This window comes from Lacerta agilis, chromosome 2 (assembly GCF_009819535.1).
Source record: "Lacerta agilis isolate rLacAgi1 chromosome 2, rLacAgi1.pri, whole genome shotgun sequence".
In the NCBI taxonomy this organism is placed as follows: domain Eukaryota; kingdom Metazoa; phylum Chordata; class Lepidosauria; order Squamata; family Lacertidae; genus Lacerta; species Lacerta agilis.
The window spans coordinates 46554791-46579878 of NC_046313.1; the positions used below are offsets into that span (position 1 = coordinate 46554791).

Consider the following 25088-nt stretch of genomic DNA (forward strand, 5'->3'; position numbering starts at 1 on the left):
TGAGTTTTGCTTACGTGTGTGTGTGGGGGGGGCGTGTTAGGTCAAGTTTTATATTCATATTCAAAACAAATTTTGAAATTAAATGGTGCATTTATCAGTTCTTCTGGCTCTCAGGAAGAGCAGAGTTTAGACTGCAACATATTCCTCCTGGATTGAGCACCTTTCCCAAAGACAGCTGAACATCATAATGGATGGAAAGGATACTTTCTCAGCTACAGAAATGCTGAGAATGAGTTCCATTGGAATCCACTATGCTTTTGAAAATGTGCTGAGCATTTGTGCCTTCACTTATTCTGTACCAGCCATTTTGATTTTTTTAACATGACACCAGGAAGAATAATAAGGAACTGAATGAATGACAAGCTATTTTTAACGAGATGATGATGATGATGATCACTATCACCAGATGGTCTCTGCATGTACAAATCAACACATGGAAGGGGGAATGGAGCTCCTTATGAGATTATGCCCTGCAAAATGGAAGGCTAGAGGCCATGATTCTACCACACCACCACCATACTGCTTGTGTCTATGGTATATATATGTGTGTGAGAGAGAGTATTTAGAGCAAGGATTGGGAACATTTGGCTCTCCAAATGTTGCCGAATTACAATTCCCACCCACCTTAGGGGCAATAACGACAGATAATGGGAGTCACTGTTCATATCAAATAACTGAATAATAGAGTACATTCGATTCTTATTATTCTTAGAGTTGATATTCATGATTTCCCTTCAGAAGCAATCCAAAACAAAAAGTTTACTCTGAAGGAGCAGACCAGAATACCCTGCATTGTAGTTCCTATTGCACTGAAGCCATTCCAGCCGAGTATATGTCTAATTCCATTCCTGCAATAAATGGGCTGCCTGTCAGTTACCATGAGGCTCTGCCACTGGGATGGGAAAAGCAAAAGCAGGAAGCAACTACAAATGTGTTGACTTTTGTTTAATGAACAAGCAGACTGTGGAACTGCAGCATTCTCAATATCTAGCATGCAAGATCTAGAATTAGTCAGCACAACCAAAAGTGATATTTTCATGCAGTACTTTTTCCGTCAATACATGGGCCAGGGTGTCCATATCTCACTTTTCCACAAGAAGCTCTAGAAAAGAAATCAGTGTTAAACAGAAAAGTATCACTGAGAAACTCTGGAAGAGCAAACCATTATTGACCACAATCAAACACTGGGTTTAAACAGTGCCTAATTCTGTGTTCAACAGCAGCTATTCTAAGTTTTGCTAGATAATGATTAACATGAAAGAAACTGGATCCTTTCTGTTTACAGTACATGAGCACTATGCACACCTGCAAACTCACAGATCCTGAACTGTAAAGAACACAATGCATTCTTTCATCAACATCCCATTCCCACATAATAAAAATAAACTTGCATAAAGCTGGCTCTGGCATAAGTATTCGTAACTTCTTTACAAAACTTTCTGCATCATATACACTGCAAGCACCAAATGCAACCATCAGCACCACAGCTTTTAATCAGCGGCCATTTTGTTATCAGCTTGAAAAACAAACACATCCTCTCATCAGAAAAAAATGGCATTTGTGAACTTCAGTAACTGTTATCAGGTATTTTAACAGTGTCAACATACTATGACAATTTGGTTTCTATGAAAAGAAACAACTGAACAGCCCTTCTTTTGAGACTAGAATAAAATCCCTTCAGTTTCTCTTTAAACCCATCTATTTTCTTTCCTTTTTATGGAATGAAATCTCAGCTAGTCAGGAAATTGACCACTGTAATCTGCGACTTCGTGGTATTGTTTCCAAACCTAGAACCTAGCTCTTTTTAAAGCTTGTTACATGATAAGCCAAAATGCTCCAGAATATAAATTACATACCCTCCAACATTTCTCCGATGAAAATAGGGACACCCCATTCCATAATGATAATTTTACTATTTATTTACCCCACACATCTTACTGGGTTGCCCCAGTCACTTTGGGCAGCTTCCAACGTATATAAAAACATAATAAAACATTAAACATTAAAAACATTATAGGATTGCCTTCAGACGGCTCAGCATTTCTCCAATGAAAATGGGGACATTCTAAGGAAAAACGGGACTGGGGCGACTTCTCTAAATCAGGGACGTCCCCGGAAAATAGGGACACTTGGAGGGGCTGAAATTATCAGGTGTTAACTTTCAGAGACATGGCCAGGTAGTGTTAAAAAGCATTACCGCTTGCTGGTAAACTGCAATCTTACCTCATAGCTTTGCCAAGAAAACATGTATTCTTGTATGTTTTGCCATCTGAGCCACAAACAAATGACTCAACTGGTGGGCACTTAAAATTATCTTCATTTTGATTTACGATGCAGGTCCTCTGAAAATTAAAAAAGAAAATATTAATTAGGTGTAGCATCTTATGGCTGATGCTAATGTCTCTGTCTCATTAGCTGCTGCCCTCTTGCCCCACCTCTGTGAGCTTACTAGGGAATGGCACTGTCAAGGAGGGAAACTGTGAGGATGGGTCCTGACAGACAGCCCAGGGGTTAAGCCTGTAAAGCACATGCAGAAACAGGACATCATCTGAATTCCTCCAGAAAGCTTCTGGCCTCTGTGTCCAGGCCCAGGGGCACCCTGGGGAAATTATGGTGATAGTGACTGCCACCACCTCAACCTGCACTTTTCTTCAGAGCACCAGGCCACTAGAAAAATTGTTTTTTAAAAGGACACTAGTGTCAGCAACAAAAGCTCCCCTAAGGCCCTTAGCACTAATATAGTGACAAATTCAGAAGTTCAAGGTCTCTTCATGATAGTCACGCACCCCAGAGCCCAAAGAAGATCTGCGGCTTGTTGAGGCTGCTCAGGTGAGGCGAGGTGAGCCTTCCATGCCTCAGTTGAGCTGTTTAGTGAGCCCCCACTGCGCTTCCCCAGCTTGTGTGAGCCAGATGGGGTGGGGGGCTTGCTCAGCTGAGGCACAGACAGGCTTCCACATCTCAGGTGAGCAGCTTACCGAGCTCCCTCCCCTGTGCTGCTTTGGCTCATGGTTGCTCAGCTGAGGTGCGATAGCTGGGAGGTTGAAGAGACTCAGCAAAGCCCTTCTGTGCCTTCAGCTCATGAGGAGATCCTCTCTGGAGCATGTAGAGAATGTCCCCTTTGGGCTCTGGGGAGGGTCTCCTCATGAGCCGGAGGCACAGAGGGGCTGGTCAGGTCTCTGCCCCCACTTCCAGGGCCCAGCTGAGAGGTGCTGGAATGCTGAGTTCCAGCTGGAAAAAAGCACTTGTCACAGCCATGCCCCCCTCAGAGCCACACAGCTTCTAATTGTCCATTCCAGGTCGCCCAACCACTGCCACAGTGTCTTTTCTCCTGGCAGATCAAGAGGAGCAGACGACAGGTAAGGTCGCAAGGTTTTTAGCTGGGGCAATCAGAATAAGGTCCACTATTTGACTGCTGATTCAGGACTCTAAATTGTGTTTTATATAATTGACATTTTATTTTGTTCTGTGTATACTGCAATGTTCTTTTGTTGCTATGGCCGTTGGCTGACACAAATAAAGTTTTATTCATTCATTCACAGCACCTAAAAAGCACGTCTTGATTGTGCAGCTTTAGGACACTGGAGACAGGGCTGCAGAAATAGCAAGAGGTATTTGATCCCTTGCAACCCTGGACAACTGCATCTCTCACCCTTAGGCCACAGCATTTGCCACCACACCATACCTGGTGCTCTCTAATGCCAGGTCTGATGAAGCTACTTGAGCAACTTGTTACTGGCATGCTGACTTTGCCTCTTTGGCGTGGGGACATGACCCATGCAAGCCTGCCCTGTCACATAGCACTCCCAACCTTCTTACATGGAGTGATCAGGTTCCCTACTACTGGGAACCCTGAAGAAACAACATGGGTAGGTTCGGAGGAGGAGCTGTCTGAATTAATCTCACTCGCTTCAACAGATACAAATTCAGAATGCCTAAAGAGGGCTTATTGCTTAAACTAGGGGTGGGGGACCTCAAGTCCATGGGACAAAAGTGGTTCTCCAAGCCTATGTTGTCCATGGCACTGTCTGTAGGCCACTCCCTATCTGCATCCACACCACTGAGTGGCCTTGCTTTGCACCCTCCTGAGGTGGTTTCCCCAGGCCAGAATGTGTCACTGAATGCTGATAATGTCACTTGCTTGCCTGGATGGAGGATAGAGAGGTATGTTTCAGTGTTGTAGAAACTAGCTTGTAAAATATGTATTAATGCTCCAAGCACCACAGGCATGTAGTCCTTGGAAGATTTCCAAGACCTTTGGGCTGAAAGGGTTATCTGCTCCTTTCTTAGCCTAACTTACTTCACCTCATTATACCAACACAGCTATAGTGGCACTCTGAACTCCTGAAAAGAGGATGACACAAATATTACAAATAATTGAAAAATCCCTCAGGAGGTAGAGATATAGATTTAAAATTAAATTTAAAAAATGAATATGCCCTCAGCTGGTGATTTCTGGAATTTACCACACCAGGAAGAGAGGAAAAACCACAAAGTATCATAACAGCTGGTATCATAAGTACCATCGCTTGCCACATGATGGGGTGCTGTCATAAGAAATATTCACCTTGTACGTTAAACCTATGAACAGCCAAACCAAATGTTTGAAAAACATTTTGGATTGCAATATTTTACTCATAAAAATGTGGATCATATGCAAGAACTGACAAAAAAATTGCAATTTTAATGTGTGTGTTTTTTGGGGGAGGGGCGCATTTTAATGCTTCAGTCATGACCAGAATTACTAGGAGGTAAATTCCATTGAACTCAGTGGTATTTTCTGCTGCATAAACACGCTTACGATTGTTCTCTAAAAGTCCATGTGAAAATTAGCAAGTAAAGAATGCAATGTTGGTCCAGTAAAGTTTGGAGCAGCAGAGATCAGGCAATTTGCTCCTAACTAAATGGGATTTCAACAGTTTCTCCTCAAATAAGACAAAGAGTAAAATGAACTCACCTTTGTCTCTTTAGCAGTGGAACCTAGAATTAGAAAACAATAATAATCCTCAAATGAAAAGAAGATAAAATGTAAGAGATATGTTAAATTAATGTTTCATCTTGCTTTAGAGAAACTAGACTTGTGAAATCAAATCCCCAATTTATAATTTACTGATGTGACATTTTTGGACACATTATCCCATTATTTGAGGCTGTTAATATTGTGGGCTTTCATATTTATTCACACAATGAAATTGTGGGCAGTACGTCAAGGCTCTAACCCTCACTGAATGTCAGTGCATGTGGGGCTTCCTTTGATCTTGATCCAGAAGCTGTGGTTAGTGCAGAATTTTGCAGCATGATTGCTGACAGGAGTGAGACAACCACTGGTTGCCAACTTGAAACTGGGCTAAGTTCAAGGTGTTATGATTAGTATATAAGGTGTTTAACATCTTGGGACTAGTTTACCTACAAGATCGCGCTACCCCATATATGACCCCTAGATTGCTTTGATCAGTGGAACTGGCACTTTTACATGTGCCACATAATACTTGTTCCACATTTGTAAGAAATTGAGCGTTCATTCTGCTTTGCTTGCATCAAGGTTTGGTGGTGTTGCATCAAAGCAAGTATTATCCCACACTTTCCAGTGCCATTGATTTCAATGGAATATTGACAATCATAACTGTGTCTGGATTGTACTAGGTAAAGGGACCCCTGACCATTAGGTCCAGTCGCGGACAACTCTGGGGTTGCGGCGCTCATCTTGCTTTACTGGCTTAGGGAGCCGGCGTACAGCTTCCAGGTCATGTGGCCAGCATGACTAAGCCGCTTCTGGCGAACCGAGCAGTGCATGGAAACGCCATTTACCTTCCCGCTGGAGCAGTACCTATTTATCTACTTGCACTTTGACATGCTTTGGAACTGCTAGGTTGGCAGGAGCAGGGACCGAGCAACAGGAGCTCACCCCGTCGTGGGGATTCGAACCGCCGACCTACTGATCGGCAAGCCCTAGGCTCTGTGGTTTAGACCACAGCGCCACCCACGTCCCATCTGGATTGTACTACCCAAGAGCTATTTTTTTCTCATTGCATACCAGAAAAACAGGAAAAGAATGTGGTGTCTACAGATCACATCTGTGCAGATTTTAGGGAAATAACCAAACATATGTACAAATAAATATGTAGGCCAGTTGTACATTACTATTTCAATTACACATTTTCCTGCAAAGGTATTTAGGAAGTTCCTCTCTGGTGAGTGGTTACTTGCCGCAGTGTTCAGATTTTACTTCAGTCCTGTTCATGTGTTCACATGGACACATGCCAGGGGAATGATCAGGCTCTCACTTGCAGACCTCATTACTGTCCTCCATAACATTTGCACAGTGCCTGTATACAGAGACCCAAACATGCACAGGTTCCAGTTCACACAACCCAAGACTCTCTATTTCCATGGTTTTGATACTTGCCAGCAGGAGCATGTGCAAGTTTGAGTATACCTGTGAGAGAAAATGGTACCCTTGGACATATGAGCATGCCTCATAAATCAGCTCTCTCCACATACAGAATGAACAGGGATCCATTGGGTAGTAGGTTACGCACCTGAGAAGCAGCACAGGATCAGAGCAAGAAGCACAATGGCAGCTGCAAATTTCATAGTCTTGTAGATCCTCTGGTTAGTGGGTTTCTCTTAATGAATCCCTGAGACTGGCTAACCAATGTGTATATACAGCTATATAAGGAAAGACGAAAGAGTGGATGGGCAAGTTTTGCACATACATACATTATTTACAGTAGAGTTCCTACATGCTGAAACGGCACATAGTATTGTGAAATCTTTGTGATAGGGTGGTAGTTTCAGTGCACTCCCAGAAAGTTCTTCAAAAGCAGACTCCCTTGAGCTCAAGAATGCTTCTGTGAAAGCATGACAAACAAGAATTTCATTCTTGATCTTTGCACTGTGTATCTGATTGACAAGACTTGGACAAATGGATGTGATAAGCAACTGCCATTTATAATGAAGCTCAGTATTTATATGGCAATAGAAGTCTCTGGCAAAAAGTCACCCTTAGCATGGAGTAATATGCCTCCTTTTTGTGGTGATGAATCCCTGACTAATATTAACAGATTCATATTAGGCATGGTCCAAGTAGTCAAACTTTGTGGTTGTAGCAGCAACAAAAGATGTGACTGGATAGGAGGAGCTAGAAACTGGTGACTGACAGAGCCCCTTATCTTTCAACTGTAGCTTAGAAATTCTAAATATTAAGTGGTATAGAAATACTAGAAGAAAAAGAAGTAATGGGGCCTGTTTAATTTGTTGACATTTTTTTTAAAAAAATTAAAAATCCACTGAAAAAATATTCCACTTTCTTTTAAAGATGCAAATAGAAAGAACAACTAATTAGTTATCTGAGTTATAAACACCTCATTTTCCAATTTAATTCAAACCAATGTATTACTTACTACTGGCAATTGGGGATGGGATAAAGTATAAATTAAATGTGAAAGGAGAAGCATGGAAGAAATTGCAGGAGATGAGTAAAAATGGATTGAGAGGTGTAAGGGAAGGGAAAGTATAAAATGAATTGCCTTCTGGATCAGCAATTGTTTCCCTAAAACATGAGGTTGTCACATTATCCCCAAAGCCAATGTCTCTACTTACCTTGAAGAAAGCTGAACTTTGGGATTCCTTGCTGCAAAGAAATAACTGTGGCAAAGAATTCAGCAATTTCCAAAGAGAGAAAACCAAAAAATGTCAGTAATTGCCAGCCAATTATGTTAAATTCTGCCTTCATCCACCTGCACTGCCATTTTGTGACTGGAGAGCTCCATTTTTTAGCCTCCCCAAGTGGGCCCTGGGCGGGGGGTAGAAGGTTTAAGAGCCCTTGAGTTAGAACAAGCACAGAACATTTGTAGGGTCCTACAAAATCCTGGAAAACAGAAGTTTTGTTTAGCAAAGTGACATTTCAGAAAAGGACAGGAGGAGGCTGAATAAGAACCTAAAATTAGATTTGGACAAAGAAGGTTTCTAAGGCATTGTCAGGAAGGAGGTAGCAAATTAAGATGTGGAAGGGAAACCCACCCTCCTCACTCTAAGCCCAAGGTAGGGGTAAGGAATACGACAGCTAACTATGAGCTCCTTACTATTAGCTGATACCACCTGTGGGTAACAATAGAAGAGGGGCATTAACAGGTGGAAAGGGAACAGAACTAGATAGCAGCAAAACTTAAAGGGTCTGCATCACAGGCCATCTGGCCACTAATGGAAAGAAAAATGGCCTGGATAGCAAATATTATTCTATTGAAACAATAGAACCTGTGTCCCACACCAGATGTTGTTAGACTACAAAGCCCACCAGCTCAAACCAGCATGGCCAATGGTCAGTGATAGATGGGGGCAGCAGATTCACCAACTCTGTCTTAAATAGTTACGCCATGATTGAAGATTCTGTGTTGCCCTCTGTGTTCTCCAAAAGTTCTCCACAAGGGCCAAGCCACTGAGCCATTGCTACCACAGTAACATGGGCAAGAGTTTCTGAAGACCAACTCCTGGACAGAAGGATGCAGGCCTGAAGAGAGGGATTCTCTCAGCAAGCTGTCCCTGCACAATTCTGGATCATTCATATTATATATGGAGCTACCTTTGTTTTTAGGGGAAAGGATGAACCTCACTCACATTGTTATGAACAAGTCAGAAGCAAAACATATGACAAATGGAACATGGATGGAGAAGTTGTGTCCCTCCAGATGTTGGACTCTAACTCCCATCAACCTTAGCCAATGGTCAGAGATGGCCAATGGTCAGAGATTATGTAGTTCAGCAACATTTGGAGATGTTAGAAGAAATGAAGTTAGAACAAATGCAGGTGATTGCTGACTTGGATTTGTACAGGTAATGGATGGATGGTTAAATATACAGTGTAATGTCTCTAACAAAACCAAACTGACACAGAGAGCAGCAAGGGTTTAAAAGAAGTAAGCCATTAAGTTTTGTCCCAATGTACTACATAGGATCCCAAACTGAGAACATAAAGAGAAAAACCCTGGGAGAAAAACATGTTGAAAACTTCTTTTTATCCTGCACGAAGAAGGTTAATACAATCCAAGTGCAGTATTGATACCATCCTATCATGACTAGACAGCAGGGCTCGAAAACAGCATTACCAAAGGTGCCATGGACTTTGAAGAAGCACGAACTCAAGGCGAAAAGGAGAAATAAGCTAAGAGGAAGACAGGTTTAGTAAACCCTCACTGTGATCAACTTCTACCCAGAAACCTATGATCCCACTGTGGAAGGACGTGTGGATCCAGAATTGGCCTCCACAGTCACATACAGATACACCATTAAGACTGTGTTTGTGGAAGACAATCTTACTTGGCTACAAGAGATTGCCAAAGAAGAAGATCATGACTGCAGGGCTCAAATGAAGAATCTCTCATAAAGCTGGTTATTGCTCCATAGCCTAATAAAGAAAACAACATGAATGTAAACTGGGGAGAAATGCTGAAGGAACTGGATGATCCAGAAAATCCAGATGTAGAGCAGAGCAATACATAAAAGGAAATAGGGTTTTGAATTAGAAGGAAGGGTCCTCTGATTTCCAGTATAAGCAACATTTGAAGACTTGATCAAAGCTGTATTGCCTCTTCTATTCAGCTGCCATCATTCAAGTCTCTGTCACTGTCTCTGTCTCTAGCAAGGATTCAATCCTGGGCTCTAGCTCAGAAAACATGCTGCAAACATTTATACTAACACTGGACCTCCTGGATTTCTCTAAGGCCTGATACAAAATGGTTAGTGCTTTCCCTGGGTAGGTGCCAGATGTGTTCTCTGCAAGATGTGACAGTGTAATTTGTGGAGGAGATACATAGGCTGTTGGTTTGGGTATATTTGAAATTCAGCTGAGCCTTAGAAATTGTGAAGAAAGGCACTGATCCTTTTCACTAGTTGGGACTCGTGAGTTGAGTGAATGGGTGAATGGGAAGGTGAATGAATAGGTGTGTGCACCATCTAGCCCTGCAGTGGGTTAAGTGCTCCATTTGACCAGCCCCTCACAGACATCTGCAAAAAGGAAATTGTTGTTTCTATGTATGCACAAAGTCTTCCATGCCATCAGGAACTGCTAGCTGTCAGAGTTCCCAATCAAACAGAAGCCTCTGAACACATTATTTTCTTAATGGTATGTTTACTTATAAAAGTTACTGTCTCACCTTTCCACTAGAAAAGCCCCCAATTTGTGCAGCTATACACACCAACACTTCACCTTTTCAGATGTTCACACCAATGCAGAGATGTCTGGGCTAGTCAGCATAGCCCCACCCCACAGCCCCAATGTATTAACGATGCTAGTTAGTTAGTTAATTTATATATCGCTGCATATTTCAATGAAAATCTCTTCTGAAATGAGCTGATAAGCTGCTAATATTTACTAATGTTTAGATCAGGTCAATTTCTGTATTTTCTGGGACTTTATTCTTAGAATAAGCCTGAAGGCCATCAGTTGATCACCACTGATCTTGATAACAATTGTTCAATCATTCCATCTCTTCTGGGCCAGCACAATAAAAAGAAGACTGCATTGCCAAGACTAAGCTGCAACTGTTGTAAATCCCTATAACGTACAAAATATGGCCTATGACGCCAACTTCCCCTGTTTTTTAGTGGAGCTGGTTGGGAAAGAAGTAACCTTGTAACCTGGTTGGGAAAGAAGTAAACCCTAGCATACCATTTCTGGTTTATAATGTCAGTGAAGCATTGGAAGGTGATTTCAAAATGCTGAGAATCTGACCTTTGTATTGTTACGTGCACTGGATCCATGTCGCTTACTGAAAGCACAGCTATTTGGTAGGGATGGGGTGGTGGAAAGAAAGATACCAGGCACATTCTAATTCCACATTCCAGTACAAAACAAGCAGCATTAGAGATATGGCATATGAATAATATCTCTTGAGGTTTGGGGACAGGGGTAGAAGCTGCATTGGGGGACTATCAGAGGAGGCGAACCTTCAGTCACTTTGTAGAGGATGAAAGGAAGCCAACAGAAGAACATCAGAAGATTCTACTGGATCAGGCCATGTGCCCATCTAGCCCAGCATCCTGTTCCCAAAGTGGCCAACCACATGCCTATGCAAACAGGACCTACATGCAACAGAATTCTCCCCACTTGTGGTTCTTAGCAACCCATTTTCAGGGGCACACTGCCTCTTTATAGTGGAGGTAGAACTTACCCATCATAGCTAATAACCATTGATAACCTTATCCTCCATGAATTTGTTTCATCCTCTTAAAGTCACCCATATTGTTGGCCACCACTACGTCTTGGAGGAGTGAATTTAGTTGAACTATGCACGATGTGAAGTCATAGTGCCTTTTGTCTGCCTTGTATCTTCCAACATTCAGTTTTATAAGAAAGAAAAACTTTCTCTGTCAGCTTTCTCTACACCATGAATAATTTTATACACACCTTCTTTGCCTCTTACTTGCCTTTTCTCAAAACTAAAAAGCCCCAAATGTTGTAATCTTTCCTCATAGGGAAGTTGTTCCAGCTCCTTGATCATGGGTAGTCAAACTAAGGCCCGGGGGCTGGATCCAGCCAAATCGCATTCTAAATCCAGCCCGCGGGCGGTCTGTGAATCAGCGTGTTTTTACATGAGTAGAATGTGTGCTTTTATTAAAAATGCATCTCTGGGTTAATTGTGGGGCATAGGAATTCATTCATCCCACCCCCCTGAAAAAAATAGTCCGGCCCTCCACAAGGTCTGAGGGACAGTGGACCGACCCTCTGCTGAAAAAGTTTGCTGACCCCTGTTCTTGATCATCCAAAGTGACCGCTGCCCTCTGACAGCTCTTTGGCATAAGTTGAGAAGATAGTCTAAAATTTGAGTTTAGAGCCAGATTTAGGCACAACAGTACTAAACTGGATGCAATATCAATCAAATGGGGCAATTTCAAACCTGTAGTTAAATTGTAAATTTACTGTTACCAAAAGACAACTCACATTGATGATAACTACATATTCCTGCTGTTGAATCCAAAGGGCTGTGAGATGAAGGGAAATACTGTAGCCACTACTCCTGTTCTGCAAGCTCATTTGCACAAAGGTTTGCCCAGAGCTATAAAAGATATTGCAGTTCATGAGTCACAACCTCTTCTGCAAGCAGGAAGACATGCTTGGTTTCATTATATTTTTTATTGCATAACACTCTAGCACAGGCAGTGGTAGACCTTCGGGTCTCAAATTTTAGTGGCACCCTGTGCGATGCCAAGATTTGGCACACATGCACCCCACCTCTCGCCTTCCATTCTCCATCATAGTTGTCACAAAGGCACACCAGAACCCCTGAGGCTGGTGCAAATCAGTTGCACTCCCCTAAATCTGCCTCTGGCACAGGCTTCCTCATCCTTTCACTCAGTTTGCTTAATTGTTCAACTGTAACATGCTCAATCTGTCCTCTGAAATAAACAGGGATTAAAAGTTTATTGGTTGGATCATAACCAATAACTTTAAAAGCACTAAGATGCTAACTTGCAAGCAAAAAAAAAAAAACCCCTTCCAAGTTTTTTCGGAAGTTAAAGTACAACCCTATTCATGGCTATTCAGAAGTTGAGACTGGTTGAATTCAGTGTGTCTCATAGGATTTAAGCCTTAGCTACATTTGTTGGGGAGGGGAATGCAAGTATCATAAAGGAGATTCCTCACAAAAAGTCAGTTTGGAATAGATTAGGTGAAAACAAGTGCCCCAATCTGAAAAAAATATACTGGATTTCTATAAACCTTTGCTGCTAGATCTTAGCCCCGATGTGAGAAAATATGTAAGTGCCCAGCTCCTGAGAATACAGCATTACAGATTGCTATTATTAAACCATGATTTTAAAAAATGATCATTGTCAGAAACCTCTCAAAGTGATGAGAGTCAAAAATGATTATCCAGCTGCCAGTGTGATTGATGTGAAAAAGCTTGTTGTTTTTGTCATTTTAAAAAAAGACTAAATGTTATTTTAAAAAATGTAATTAGCATTTCCGTTCTCACTGGGAGGGATTTCCCCTTATCCATTCTTAGTATCTGACATGAAATATGGTCTTTGGAAATCATACTCTTATCATGATGAAGGATGTGCCCAGAAGAATATATATATGCCAGAACTTTGCAGAGTTTCATTTGTCCATTGTCTGGGTTTAGTACTATCCGACAGTGTACATACCACCATGAAGACGACAAACGCCTTCACCCTCTTCAGCTTCCTTGCATTTTGTTTCCTCTTCTCAGGTGAGTAGCATTTAATTCTAGTACCTTCTGGCCTCTTTTTATTAGCTCAGGGTCATGGATTCCATTAGATACATTTCTGTGTAGCTTTAGACCAAGAGACCCACCAGACCCTCAAGGCTTTTAGAACTCTGAGCACGAGTAGCAGGTTTGGGGACATGGCCCTGGAGAGGCCAAGAGCACCTGCAGCTACAAATGTGGTTTGCAGAAAGGTCTCCTCCCGCTATTAATGGCTGGGTGCTCCTGACACTTTGTGGGAGGAGAGGGGCAATTAAAGGAGTTCCTCTGAGCTCCGGTACTGTGACATGTGGGCTGGTGTTCAAGAAAAGTTATTTAGACATTTTGCAGGTTCCATTTGAAAATGCTCACTTCCCTTCCACCTTCTCTGAGCCCATCAATTTCTATCACTCGCCTGCGCCCCCACCCCACCCCCAAGAGGGAATGAAATGCATCATCCCTCACAAAATGGACAGGGATAGGACATTGATTTGCATTTGCTGGTTTATATGTATAGGTGCACATTTAGCAATAAGAACTTAATGTGCTTATTTCAGTGGGAATACAATGCATCTTATCATTTCAGGGAAGGCTGTGTGACCAGGTGATATGTGTTCCTGCTCAGTTTGCTCCCCAGCTGCTAAGCATTGATGGGCAACGCCAAGGCCCTTACTCTTCCTTCTTTATCATCAAATCAGTCCTGAACCAGACAGCACTTTGAATAAAAGGCTGTTTCTAACACAGGGCTATGGCAGCCCTTCACCTACAGGGCTGTCTTCCTTGCTAGATTCCGCAAGAAGAAGGAAAAGCCTCTCATCGAGAAAGGCGATAACAAGTGGTATATGCCAGTTCTCCTTTGGGGGGACTACAAATCCCATGATGTCTAGTGGGAAATGGCACACAATTTGTTATTTCCAAACTATAGGGAAGCTGTAGGTGCCTACCCCAGATGAATGGTAGGGAAATGGGACAAAGATGGGTCCTACACAGCCTCCCCGCAGTTTGAACTTATATTCTGTGTATCATTTCCCACCATGCATGATGGGACTAGCAGCAAGCAGCAATGAGCACAAGCTCAGCTTGCACTTCCCCATTGTCAATAACTGAATGAATAAAGTGCATGAGATTCCCTTACATAACATGCTTGATCTACCAAAGTTAATCATTTATTGAAATATTGACAGCAGAGGCTATAAAATAAGCTGGGGGGGGGGGAGAGAGAGAGAGAACAAAAATGAATTCCATGCATCCCCTATGTACTACAGCAAATGTAGCTTTGAACCTATGGATTCAGTTTCTTGAGTTAATGCCTATAACTCCATTTTATATAGAAATATGTTACATGAACTGTATTTCCATTCTAGGGATTTCTGGTGATCACGGACAGAAGGTTAGTGCCAACCATTTTTTAAATTATTGTTCATATTTGCTCAAAGCTCATTTAGGAGGCCCTTGAAGACTAATGACCCCTCTTCTTTTCTTTCATATGCATAAAGATCCTTATCCCATATAACAATGGGCTGTTTTGCATATTCTAGTCCTAATCAGACTATCGGTGTTGACACCAATAATTAAAAATTATTTTGGAAAAGCAAAAGAAAGGAACAGGGAAGCTAGTTTCATTCCTGCACCTCCCCCTCCCCCCCAAAAAAACCTCTGTTAATGATTAGGGCTTAGGCCAATGATTTGGCCTGAACTACTGGCAGTAATACTTCTGCTGCCCACAAGGTCCTGGAAGACAGCTCACCTGAGCATTTTGTGCTCCACTGCTTTCTTTTCTTCAGGGAGCAGAAGAGGTTACTGATAGGTTAGACACCAGTTCCGATGATGATGATAATAGTATTTATTTATTTATTTATTTATTTATTTATTTATTTATTTATACCCTGCTCATCTGGCTGTGTTTCCCCAGCCACTCTGGGCGGCTTCCAATGAAGATTAAAATTACATTAAAACACCAGTCATTAAAAACTTCCCTAAACAGGCCTGCCTTCAGGTGTCTTCTAAACGTCAGATAGTTGTTTATCTCTTTGACATCTGATGGGAGGGCGTTCCACAAGGTGGGCGCCACTACTGAGAAGGCCCTCTGCTTGGTTCCCTGTAACTTGGTTTCTCGCAGTCAGGGAACTACCAGAAGGCCCTCGGTGCTGGATCTCAGTGTCCAGGCAGAACGATGGGGGTGGAGACCTTCTTGAACCTCTTTGTACTTTCAGCAATTTGCTTTGCTTTGCTCTGCCTCTCTGAGCCTCTACCTATGCTGTTCAACCCAGGCTATGTCTATCTGTTCTGTTCTCTGCCTATTTGTCTCAAATTTTCCTCGTTCCTGGCTGAGTAGATTTACCCTAATTAAACTGGGGTCCGCATCAGGACCAACAACTTCAGGCCACACCCCGGGGGCCTTGCTCATTTGCACTCTCACTATTGGCTTGCTCTTTTATGTTCACTCTTTTGACAGCAATGAACCATCTTTCCATGCTCGAAAAGGAGAGGTTGCACAATATTTAAAGGGGAAGATGCAGATGTGTACAACAACAGGCTGTGCTGGTTTGCAGGAAGGTTTCACAGCAGAGGAATAGACATACTGAAATATAATGAACTATTTATCAGTGTGAAATAATACTTATAATGCTTTGGGCAGGATGAATGCATCGAGTTTTCCAAACCAGAGAAAGGTGGCCAGACATTCTGCACAGATGATTATAAACCTGTCTGTGGCACTAATGGTGTGACCTACCCTAACAAATGCGCACTCTGTGCAGACCAGTAAGTAAATCTTCACAGAACTGTTGCTACCATTTCCTTGATGAAACATGCCATTTGATTCTTTTTTAAAATATATATATAACAGTGTCAATTTATTTTTAGGGCAGCAGGAGTTCACGTTCATATAAAACATGATGGAGAATGTAAAGAAAAGGTAATCACTACTAATAGGTTACTTTTTAACAGCAGTGATACTGTTGCAATAAAGAACACAGGGCAGTTCTCCACAGATAGCAGATCTGGAATCCCATATTATCTCAGTCATGTGCTTAAAAAAAAAAATCCCACCCTGCCATCGCATTTTATCTGTTCCCACATGGCCAGCGATTTTAGGCAAATGCTCCCCTCTGTTCTGTATTACAGCCATTGGGTGCCTTTTTTTTTCCTGAGCCCCTTTCTCTCCTTACTGTTTCCATGGAGTTGAAGGACGTAACATGGTGCTTCTTCCTTTTGCAGCTTCCAAATAATGGCTGCATATGTATTGTGTTCCATGTATGTGCATACGTTTCAGCCATACGTTTGAGAAAGAGATATTCCATACGTCACACCTTTGATGCCAAAGACAGGATCATGCTGAACTGTGCAGAATTTAATGGGCTTGGGAAACTCGCTGCATTCATTCTGCAGCAACAAATTAAATGTTCCAAGTTAAGCGACTAAATAACTGAAAGAGGAATACGTATTGTGTTTAATTCCTTTGATGGTTACGTAAATTACAGTACTTTGGCAAGGACCGAACTTCATCATGGTCTGTACTGTTAGTTCCAGATATTTGTTTGTGATAAGGAAAAGTAGCAGGTTGTTGTTTCGGTTTCTGTCACATCTTGCAAATTCAGAAGTAGGGAGGATGCACACAGCTTAGAAAATGGCCATTTCTGCACTAAGAAGTGCTTGAGAGCCAGTGTGGTGTAGTGGTTAAGAGTGGTATACTCGTAATCTGGGGAACTGGGTTCGTGTCTCCACTCCTCCACATGCAGCTGCTCGGTGACCTTGGGCTAGTCACACTTCTTTGAAGTCTCTCAGCCCCACTCACCTCACAGAGTGTTTGTTGTGGGGGAGGAAGGGAAAGGAGAATATTAGCCGCTTTGAGACTCCTTCGGGTAGTGAAAAGCGGGATATCAAATCCAAACTCCTCCTCCTCCTCCTCCTCCTCCTCCTCCTCCTCTTCTTCTTCTTCTTCTTCTTCTTCTTCTTCTTCTTCTTGTTAAAGGGACCTGAAACACAGCCCACTTTCGAATGACAGAACCTTGGGAAATGTTCTTGGAAGCTTGGGGTTGGGGTTGGCTGCCTGCTCGCCATCTTGGGACTGTAACCAGATGCAGACTTCATAGCTTCTCCAGTAGCCAACTTCCCCCCCCCCCCACGCCCTTCCCTGGCTCTGTTTACCATCCAGCCTGGTGGAAAGTTCTGGACAACTTGAAAGCTTGCACATTTTTTTGTGGCATTTTGGTGTTTCCTTAACTTGGGCTTTGGCAGTGTTCTTATGAGCCAAGATAGCTACCCTTATTTTTGATGCCAAGACAGTCTAAGGCAGACCGTCTAGCTTACATGCCAACACACAATAACACTATCTCATTTCCTCCACTGAGTCCCAGCGAGTCTGCGGAAATCCTGAGCAGGTGTAAGCAGGCTGTTTCGGGATGGAGAAAGAAAAAGAAGTTGAGGCTTACTCCAGATCAATTGGAGGCAACTGTGGTTGGATAAATCTGATTTGGATGAAGGGGACAACTGGAGTTGCATGTGGGTGCACCCCACCCCCGTAAAAGATTGGGGGTTCTTCAGGTCTTCAGTACTCCAGTACTAGAAGTATAGGTTTTCTGTTGCTACCTACCAGGGACGCTTTCACAGTAGATTTCTTGCATCAGCAGCAGCTTGGACTACATTACCTTAGAGCTCCCTTTCAGATCTATGATTCCAGGATTTTATGACTTACCGGTAATTCCATGTGCTGCTTTGCTTCCAAAAACAGATGAAATAGGTATGTCGCCTTGTATTGATATAACTTGTATAAAGCACTACAGTACAAACTTCTGGCAATGAATGGATCTTTTCAGAATATTTTCTGTTTGCTCTTCCTTATGGAACACCATCATGAGCTTCATTTAATAGTAGCACTTTTTTAAAAATATCCAAAGGTTTTTTGAGTTCCAACCAACTAAATATGAAATCAAGAAAAGGATGAGGAAAGTATCTGGCACTTTCCATAACAGCAGTGAGTGGATATGTTGTTCTTCCTTCGAAGCAATATACTGTACAGTGGTACCTCAGGTTACATACGCTTCAGGTTACATACTCCGCTAACCCAGAAATAACGCTTCAGGTTAAGAACTTTGCTTCCGGATAAGAACAGAAATCGTGCTCTGGCGGTGCAGCGGCAGCGGGAGGCCCCATTAGCTAAAGTGGTGCTTCAGGTTAAGAACAGGCCTCCGGAATGGATTAAGTACGTAACCTGAGGTACCACTGTACTAATATCAGTAGTGCATGTACAATTTTCTTTCTTTACATATTCCATTGACATCAATATACTGAATTAATATTTGGTTTTGTTAATAATATTTTGAATGGCATGATGCTTTGTTATTGTACTACTGGGTGATTGACAATGGCCTTTGGCTGAGGAATAAAGATTTGTTATTTGTAAAGATTGCATTCAATCACTAAGTGCTTTGTTACTATTTCTTTTCCCTCCCCCCCCCCCAATTTCCTTAGCCGGATGTCTGCAGTAAGTTCCCCCAACAAGAGAAGGGCAAACCACTGGTGTGTACCAAGGAATACCGTCCCATCTGTGGTACCAATGGCATCACTTATCCAAACTTATGTTTCTTCTGTGCAGCAAAGAGGTCAGTGACTTTCCCAACTTTTTGACAGGTCATTTCAAATGACAGATCCTCCAAAGTGGAGCAGGTATTATAGGCATAATGCCACAGGCCCATCCCATGCACAAATATTCTGAGCACATGAGATAATTGCCATCCTATATGTGGAGTTACCTATCCAAACAAGTGGGTTTTCTGTGCAGCAATGAGGCCAGTAAATTTTTCAATCAATGGAGCTCTCATGGCAGATCTCTCATTGTGTGCTAGGCATACTGTGCTGCAAGCCATTTCCATGCATGAACATTACGAGGGTTTTTATTATGGGCTGGTGGATCTAAGCATTTGTTTGTTTGTTTGTTTTAGGGACAGTGACGTCCCTCTTGACATAAAGCATGAAGGAGAATGTAAGGTAAAGGTAAATTCTGGATTTACAGATCATTGGGCAGGATTCACTTAATGAACCTTGTCAGCTTGTGCAACAGTATTCCCCCTCCCCCTCCCCTTGTGCCCCTTTAAATTGGCTCCACAGAGGGTTGGGAGAACCTGAAGAATAGCATGTGGGGGGAACAAAGGGGGGTGATTCCATTTGGCAGACTTGCACAGACAGAACATTCATAATAGTGCAGTGTTGAATGCCGCCCAAAGGTTTTAAATACTCTTAATTGTACTATTATTCCTTACTCAAGTGCCATGCGGTATTTAGACAGATTTTATACTGGGAACATGAGCAAAAGCCACCTCCAACAGTATGCATTCATTCACAGGATGTGTGCAGTAAATACCCAGAACCACCTAAGGGCCAGTCTCCTAAATGTACATTGGAATGGAAACCTGTTTGTGGCAGTGATGGCCAGACATATGGCAACTTGTGTGCATTTTGCCATGCGAGAAGGTGAGTAGATCAAATAAAGGTCCTTGTGTAACAAAAAGTGGCCTGTGGGTTAGTGGAATCACTTTTCTAGTTCAAACCATGTACGAAATATGCATGAAATATGTACAAAATATGTATGAAACATGTACGAAACTCAATTTTACATTAGAACTCTCAGAAGGAGAAGGCAGTTAACTCCTGGTAGCATCTGAGAAGGGTGCAGTAAAAACATCCATTGTCAACACAACTGACCAGATCATGTATTGCATTTTGAAGTTGAAGACAACTTTATCTCATCTTTTTCAGACAAAGTGGAAACACTATCACAATAAGCCATAAGGGTCCATGTAAGGAAAAGGTAAATCAACTGGCTTTATAATTTTTCTGTGGCAGCTTATGCTTTTCTTACTAAACACTTTATGCAAGAGGCTGAATTAGTACAGGAGAATTCAATGGAAATAAAACCTTTTCCAAAAGGAAAATAGTAGTGAGAGTCTGGAGAGATCACACAGATGTGCATGATTTTGCTAGTGTGGCTCTGGAGATAAAGTAAATAAGTATCTCCTTATTCCATTCCCATTTTAGCAAAAGAATTTCCTATCCGTTTCCAAATACGATGCTGGCTATCTAGATGACTAAATCACCTTTATCTTTATCTTTGGCCAATGCAATTCAGTGTATCAGGTTTATGATATGGAAACGTTTTGTTGTGAAGGGATGGATGTCTTTAGAATGCTCTGTCATGGCTTTGAAAAGACAAGTTTTTTTGCTTCCTCAAGGAATCTACGTGTTTCCTCACGGAAAATCGGGGGTTTATATTAAAATGTAGAATTCACAGATCTTGTGTTGCACATAATGAACCTTTTCATGGTAATAAGGGATGTTTGAGGAAACATTCTATATTTGGTTCCATAGGACGAGTGCAGTGACTTCCCAGTCCCACCCAAGGGCAAGCCTGCTGTATGCACATATGAATTAGCACAAGTCTGTGGCAGTGATGGTGTGACATATCCAAACAAGTGTGCATTTTGTGATGCCAAAAGGTGGGTATATTTCTGTTAACCAGTGTATGAAAATATTTTAATGTAAGTCACTTTGAGCTAGGTAAAGGTCAAGGGACCCCTGACCATTAGGTCCAGTTGTGTCTGACTCTGGGGTTGCAGCGCTCATCTCGTGTTATTGGCCGAGGGAGCCGGCATACAGCTTTCGGGTCATGTGGCCAGCATGACTAAGCCGCTTCTGGCGAAACCAGAGCCGCACACGGAAATGCCGTTTACCTTCCCACTGGAGCGGTACCTATTTATCTACTTGCACTTTGACGCGCTTTCGAACTGCTAGGTGGGCAGGAGCTGGGACCGAGCAGCGGGAGCTCACCCTGTCACGGGGATTTGAACCGCCGACCTTCTGATCAGCAAGCCCTAGGCTCTGTGGTTTAACCCACAGCGCCACCCGTGTCCCCCCACTTTGAGCTACTTGGTAAAAAAAAACCATCTAACAAACAACAATACTAAAAACAACAACAAGAGAGTAATAAAGCTCTTGTTGGAAAGAAAGCACACAATTTATACATTTCAAAATGCCTAGCTATGAATTCAGTACATGAATGTGCTGTTTTTCCTGGAGAAAAAAGGAAGACTCAGATTAATGCAAGCTAAATCACTGGGATTTACTTAAGGGGGGAGTCCTTGGTGCATCTAAGGATGCTCTAGTGAAAATAAGCATGTAGTGTAAAGGCCCTTGGGAAAGGGGGGGGACAGTCTTTCAGTAAATGGGGCCTATTTTTCCTCTTAAATTTTTAGACATTTCCTAGAGAAGGATAAAACGGAAACTGTGGGAAGACAATTCCTTGGTACATCTGGGAACAATACAGTGCAAACATCTCTTGTCAGTATTACTAACTGGACTGTGTAGTCTCCATGCCATAAAATTATCATTTTCTTTTTCAGGAAAAGTGGCGGCAAACTAACGATAAAGCATGAAGGGCCCTGTGAGCAACAGGAGGAAAAGGTGAATCCTCTTGGTGACATAATTTCCTGATGTGGGATAATACTCCTCAGTACCCCTTCCAAATGTAATCTCCTAGGCATTCAAGAAATAAAAACTTCCCCTCCAAAGTGGGTCTCAAAACACGACAAAAGACATATTCACTTATTATGAATAATAAGCCTCAAGGAATATGTCACATTCTATTCCTTTAAAAAAAAAAAAGGTATTCAACCATTATTCTGCCTTACATGCCTTCAAGTCATTTGGCTTTGAGTTGTTATCTGAAGCCTTAGGACTGAAATGAAAACACCGCTCTTTGCACTATGTCAAAAGCTCACACAGGTGTTGCCACTTACAAAACACACATTTGCAGATTTCTCCCTTGGAGAAATCCTCCAGTTTCTCCAGTTTTTGTGCCAACATAACACATGCACTTGGGTAGGCAATTGCACACAGAATCTTGCCTCATGGTGGTGAAACACCCAGGCGATGAGGACTGTAGTCATGAAGCAAGTTTTCCCCCCCCCCTTTTTTTTGAGGGAAGGAGCAAGCCTAGTCATTGCATGGTCCCACAAACCCTCCAAACTAATATTATTGTTCATTATAAAACAGCTAAGTACAGGACACATCTACAGTTATTTTGGTCTTTGACTTCCTCTGCTTGTCCCGTGACTTCCAGACACAGGTCTGAGCAGGGGTTGTTGTTATTTTGGCCCTGCTGTTTTCTCTGGGGAAACCTGTCGTTTAACACTGAATTGGAACAAATATCACCCTGCTCAGTCCCATGTCTAGAAGTCACGGGACAAACTGAGGAAATCTCAGACCAAAAAAGGTGTGAAGGAGCCCTCAGAGTGTGAGAGAAGAAAGGGAGGGTGAAAAGAAGAGGAAATAAATGAGCTGAAGGCTCAATCCCGTTTTCCAAACTATACTCCTATGTATCTGAAATCTCTTAACTTGGAACTGGAGGATTGGATGGATTTATGTCTGGCCTGACCTCTCTGATATAATAATGCTAACATTTTATTTTACTTTCCTAGGGCGAATGAAAGAAGACTTAGAGCAAAGCAGCAAGAATTACTCTTAAACTGAATAAAGATACTTTGTGCAAATATCTTTATTTTTTAGTTTAAATAAAAGCTTTTCCTGATCTGCTAAGAGAATAAACTCAAAGCAACTAAATTCTCTGCCTTTGTTTTGTTATCAACACTACCCTGAGAATGAATCATTCCATGAAGTTGTCATTTTTACACGTTCACCATTTACAAGTTTTGTTCAAAAATTCTTGGTTCTAACTTTTTAAAAAAAATAAGTATAAAATATAGCAAAACAGCAGCACCTGTCTTCCATTAGCATTATCCATTGACTTGAAATCAGAATCAAATACATACTTACAAGATTACTCCTTCAAAATATCTATTAGAATGGGAACAATATGATTATGTCTATTAGGATGAGAGTCAACCAAGAGACACATGGGGCACTGTTCAAAGACTCCTTCAAAATGATTTTAAAGTCTCATTTAACTTAACAATATATATCTAACAATATCAATATTAACCTGTTCAGAGCAGCACTTGAGTACCACCAATTCCCAAAATACAAGTTACAGCTAAACAAACAATTAATGGCAACAGTAGCTAGAGCAAGTTGAGACTCCTTCAGCCAAGAGCAACAAAGAATTGCTACTCACTCAGGTAAAATAATACAGCCACTTAACTCTTGGAAGGGGAGGGAAAAAGAACTCATAAAATTGTACCTACCATTTCACCATGCTCTCACCATGAGGTCACACCTAAAAAAGGGGAGGAATTTCAGAATGGATGCATCCTCTGTGAATCCCACTCTGATTGGCAGGAAGAGTCAAACAACAATGAAGGGTTGGCCTTCATCCAATTTCCAAACACACGATCTGCCAGCACTAACCTGCCATCCCTGATACGTTTGGGTGAAATAACCCTTCACTGGAAAAAAAAACAAAGTCCAAAAGGAAGGACATGGGGCTGCTGGTCCTTACAGCTCTTTGATAACTCACATGCACTCTACTAACAGATCCATTAGGAGGATGCCAATTCATAGCTGTCAACTTTTCCCTTTTTTTAAGGGAAATTCCCTTATTCCGAATAGGATTCCTCACAATAAAAGGGAAAAGTTGACAGCTATGTGCCAATTGAAAAGGCCTCTCTAGAGGTCTCGTGTTCCTGTTGCTATGCTCTTCCTTCTGCCACTTCTGCCTGGTGGTAAAACACTTCCCCTTTCCCACATTTTCTTTTTTGTTATTTTAATTGACCCAGAAAATTTTCATGATTTCATGATATGAAACAGTTCTGTTAAGAGGTTAACAATGCAGCCCTACAGATTTCCTTGTAGCTGTTTATTTAAACAAAAACAGAGGGGGGGAGACATCCTTCTTTGAAATTTGAACTTTTTGTCACAAATTCTGTACTGCAAAAGTGCAGGGGGGAAACCCCTAGTACAGTGTTTTTCAACCTTTTTCGGGCAAAGGCACACTTGTTTCATGAAAAAAATTATGAGGCACACCACCATTAGAAAATGTTAAAAAATTTAACTCTGTGCCTATATTGACTATATATAAAGTAATTCTCTTGAATTTTTCAATTTTTCCCACGGCACACCAGGCAACATCTCGCGGCACACTAGTGTGCCGCGGAACAGTGGTTGAAAAACACTGCCCTAGTAAATCACTTTCAGCTTTATTGAATGGGTAATGAGACAACAGGGGGTACCACTTTCCAAGAGAGAATGTTGGCAACTCTGAATGTTAATATTCCAAGGCAGTTCTCCTAGCATAATTTCTTGCCTTCCAGTACCATCCATAAGCCACTAATCAATCAAGTGCACTATCTTACCATTCAGTGAATTGGGACCAACTTACTTACCTGACTAAGTATCCTTTCTGGATCAGGGTGGAAAGGCAGGAACACATTCCCTCCATTCCATGCTTAGGTCCATACTTACATAGGTGTGATTCATGCATCCTCCCTGCCTTTTCTACATCAGTGACAGACCTTGGGGTCTCAAATTTCAGAGGCACCCTGTGTGAAGCCAAAATTTGGTTACCCCCACCTCTCACCTTCCATTCTACATCATAGTTGTGACACCCCCTGTGACACCCCTGCGGCAGGCTCCACAGTTAGTGTGACGAAACCAGTCACACTCCCCTGTCTACGCCTTTTTGGGGGTGAGGGTTTGGGGGGTGGGAGAAGAATCACAAAAAGGTCCAATTTGTGTACAACCTACACAAGGGATAAATAACTTAACGTGTGCTGGAAAGAGGCATATGTACCCTCACTACACAAAGTGGCCCTTTCGTTTCTCATTGTTGCAATGAGAATTACTGCAAATTCTTTATTATAACTTCCAGCTGTTATATATAAAGATAGTAATCTTTTGTGGCATTAACACAGGTTATCTCAAAACTGATACACCATGACT

At 42.0% G+C, this 25088-nt stretch overlaps 1 protein-coding gene across 1 annotated transcript; it reads left to right on the plus strand.

Moving 5' to 3' along the window:
* Positions 1-14502: 14502 nt before the first annotated feature.
* LOC117042292 (ovomucoid-like) lies at positions 14503-22714 on the plus strand. Its single transcript, XM_033141839.1, has 8 exons — positions 14503-14589; positions 18672-18826; positions 19046-19187; positions 19543-19670; positions 19956-20007; positions 20565-20692; positions 21596-21656; positions 22673-22714. Exons 1-8 carry the CDS (start codon positions 14506-14508, stop codon positions 22679-22681), a joined length of 759 nt encoding a protein of 252 aa, XP_032997730.1. The 5' UTR covers positions 14503-14505; the 3' UTR covers positions 22682-22714.
* The last annotated feature ends 2374 nt before the right edge of the window (positions 22715-25088 follow it).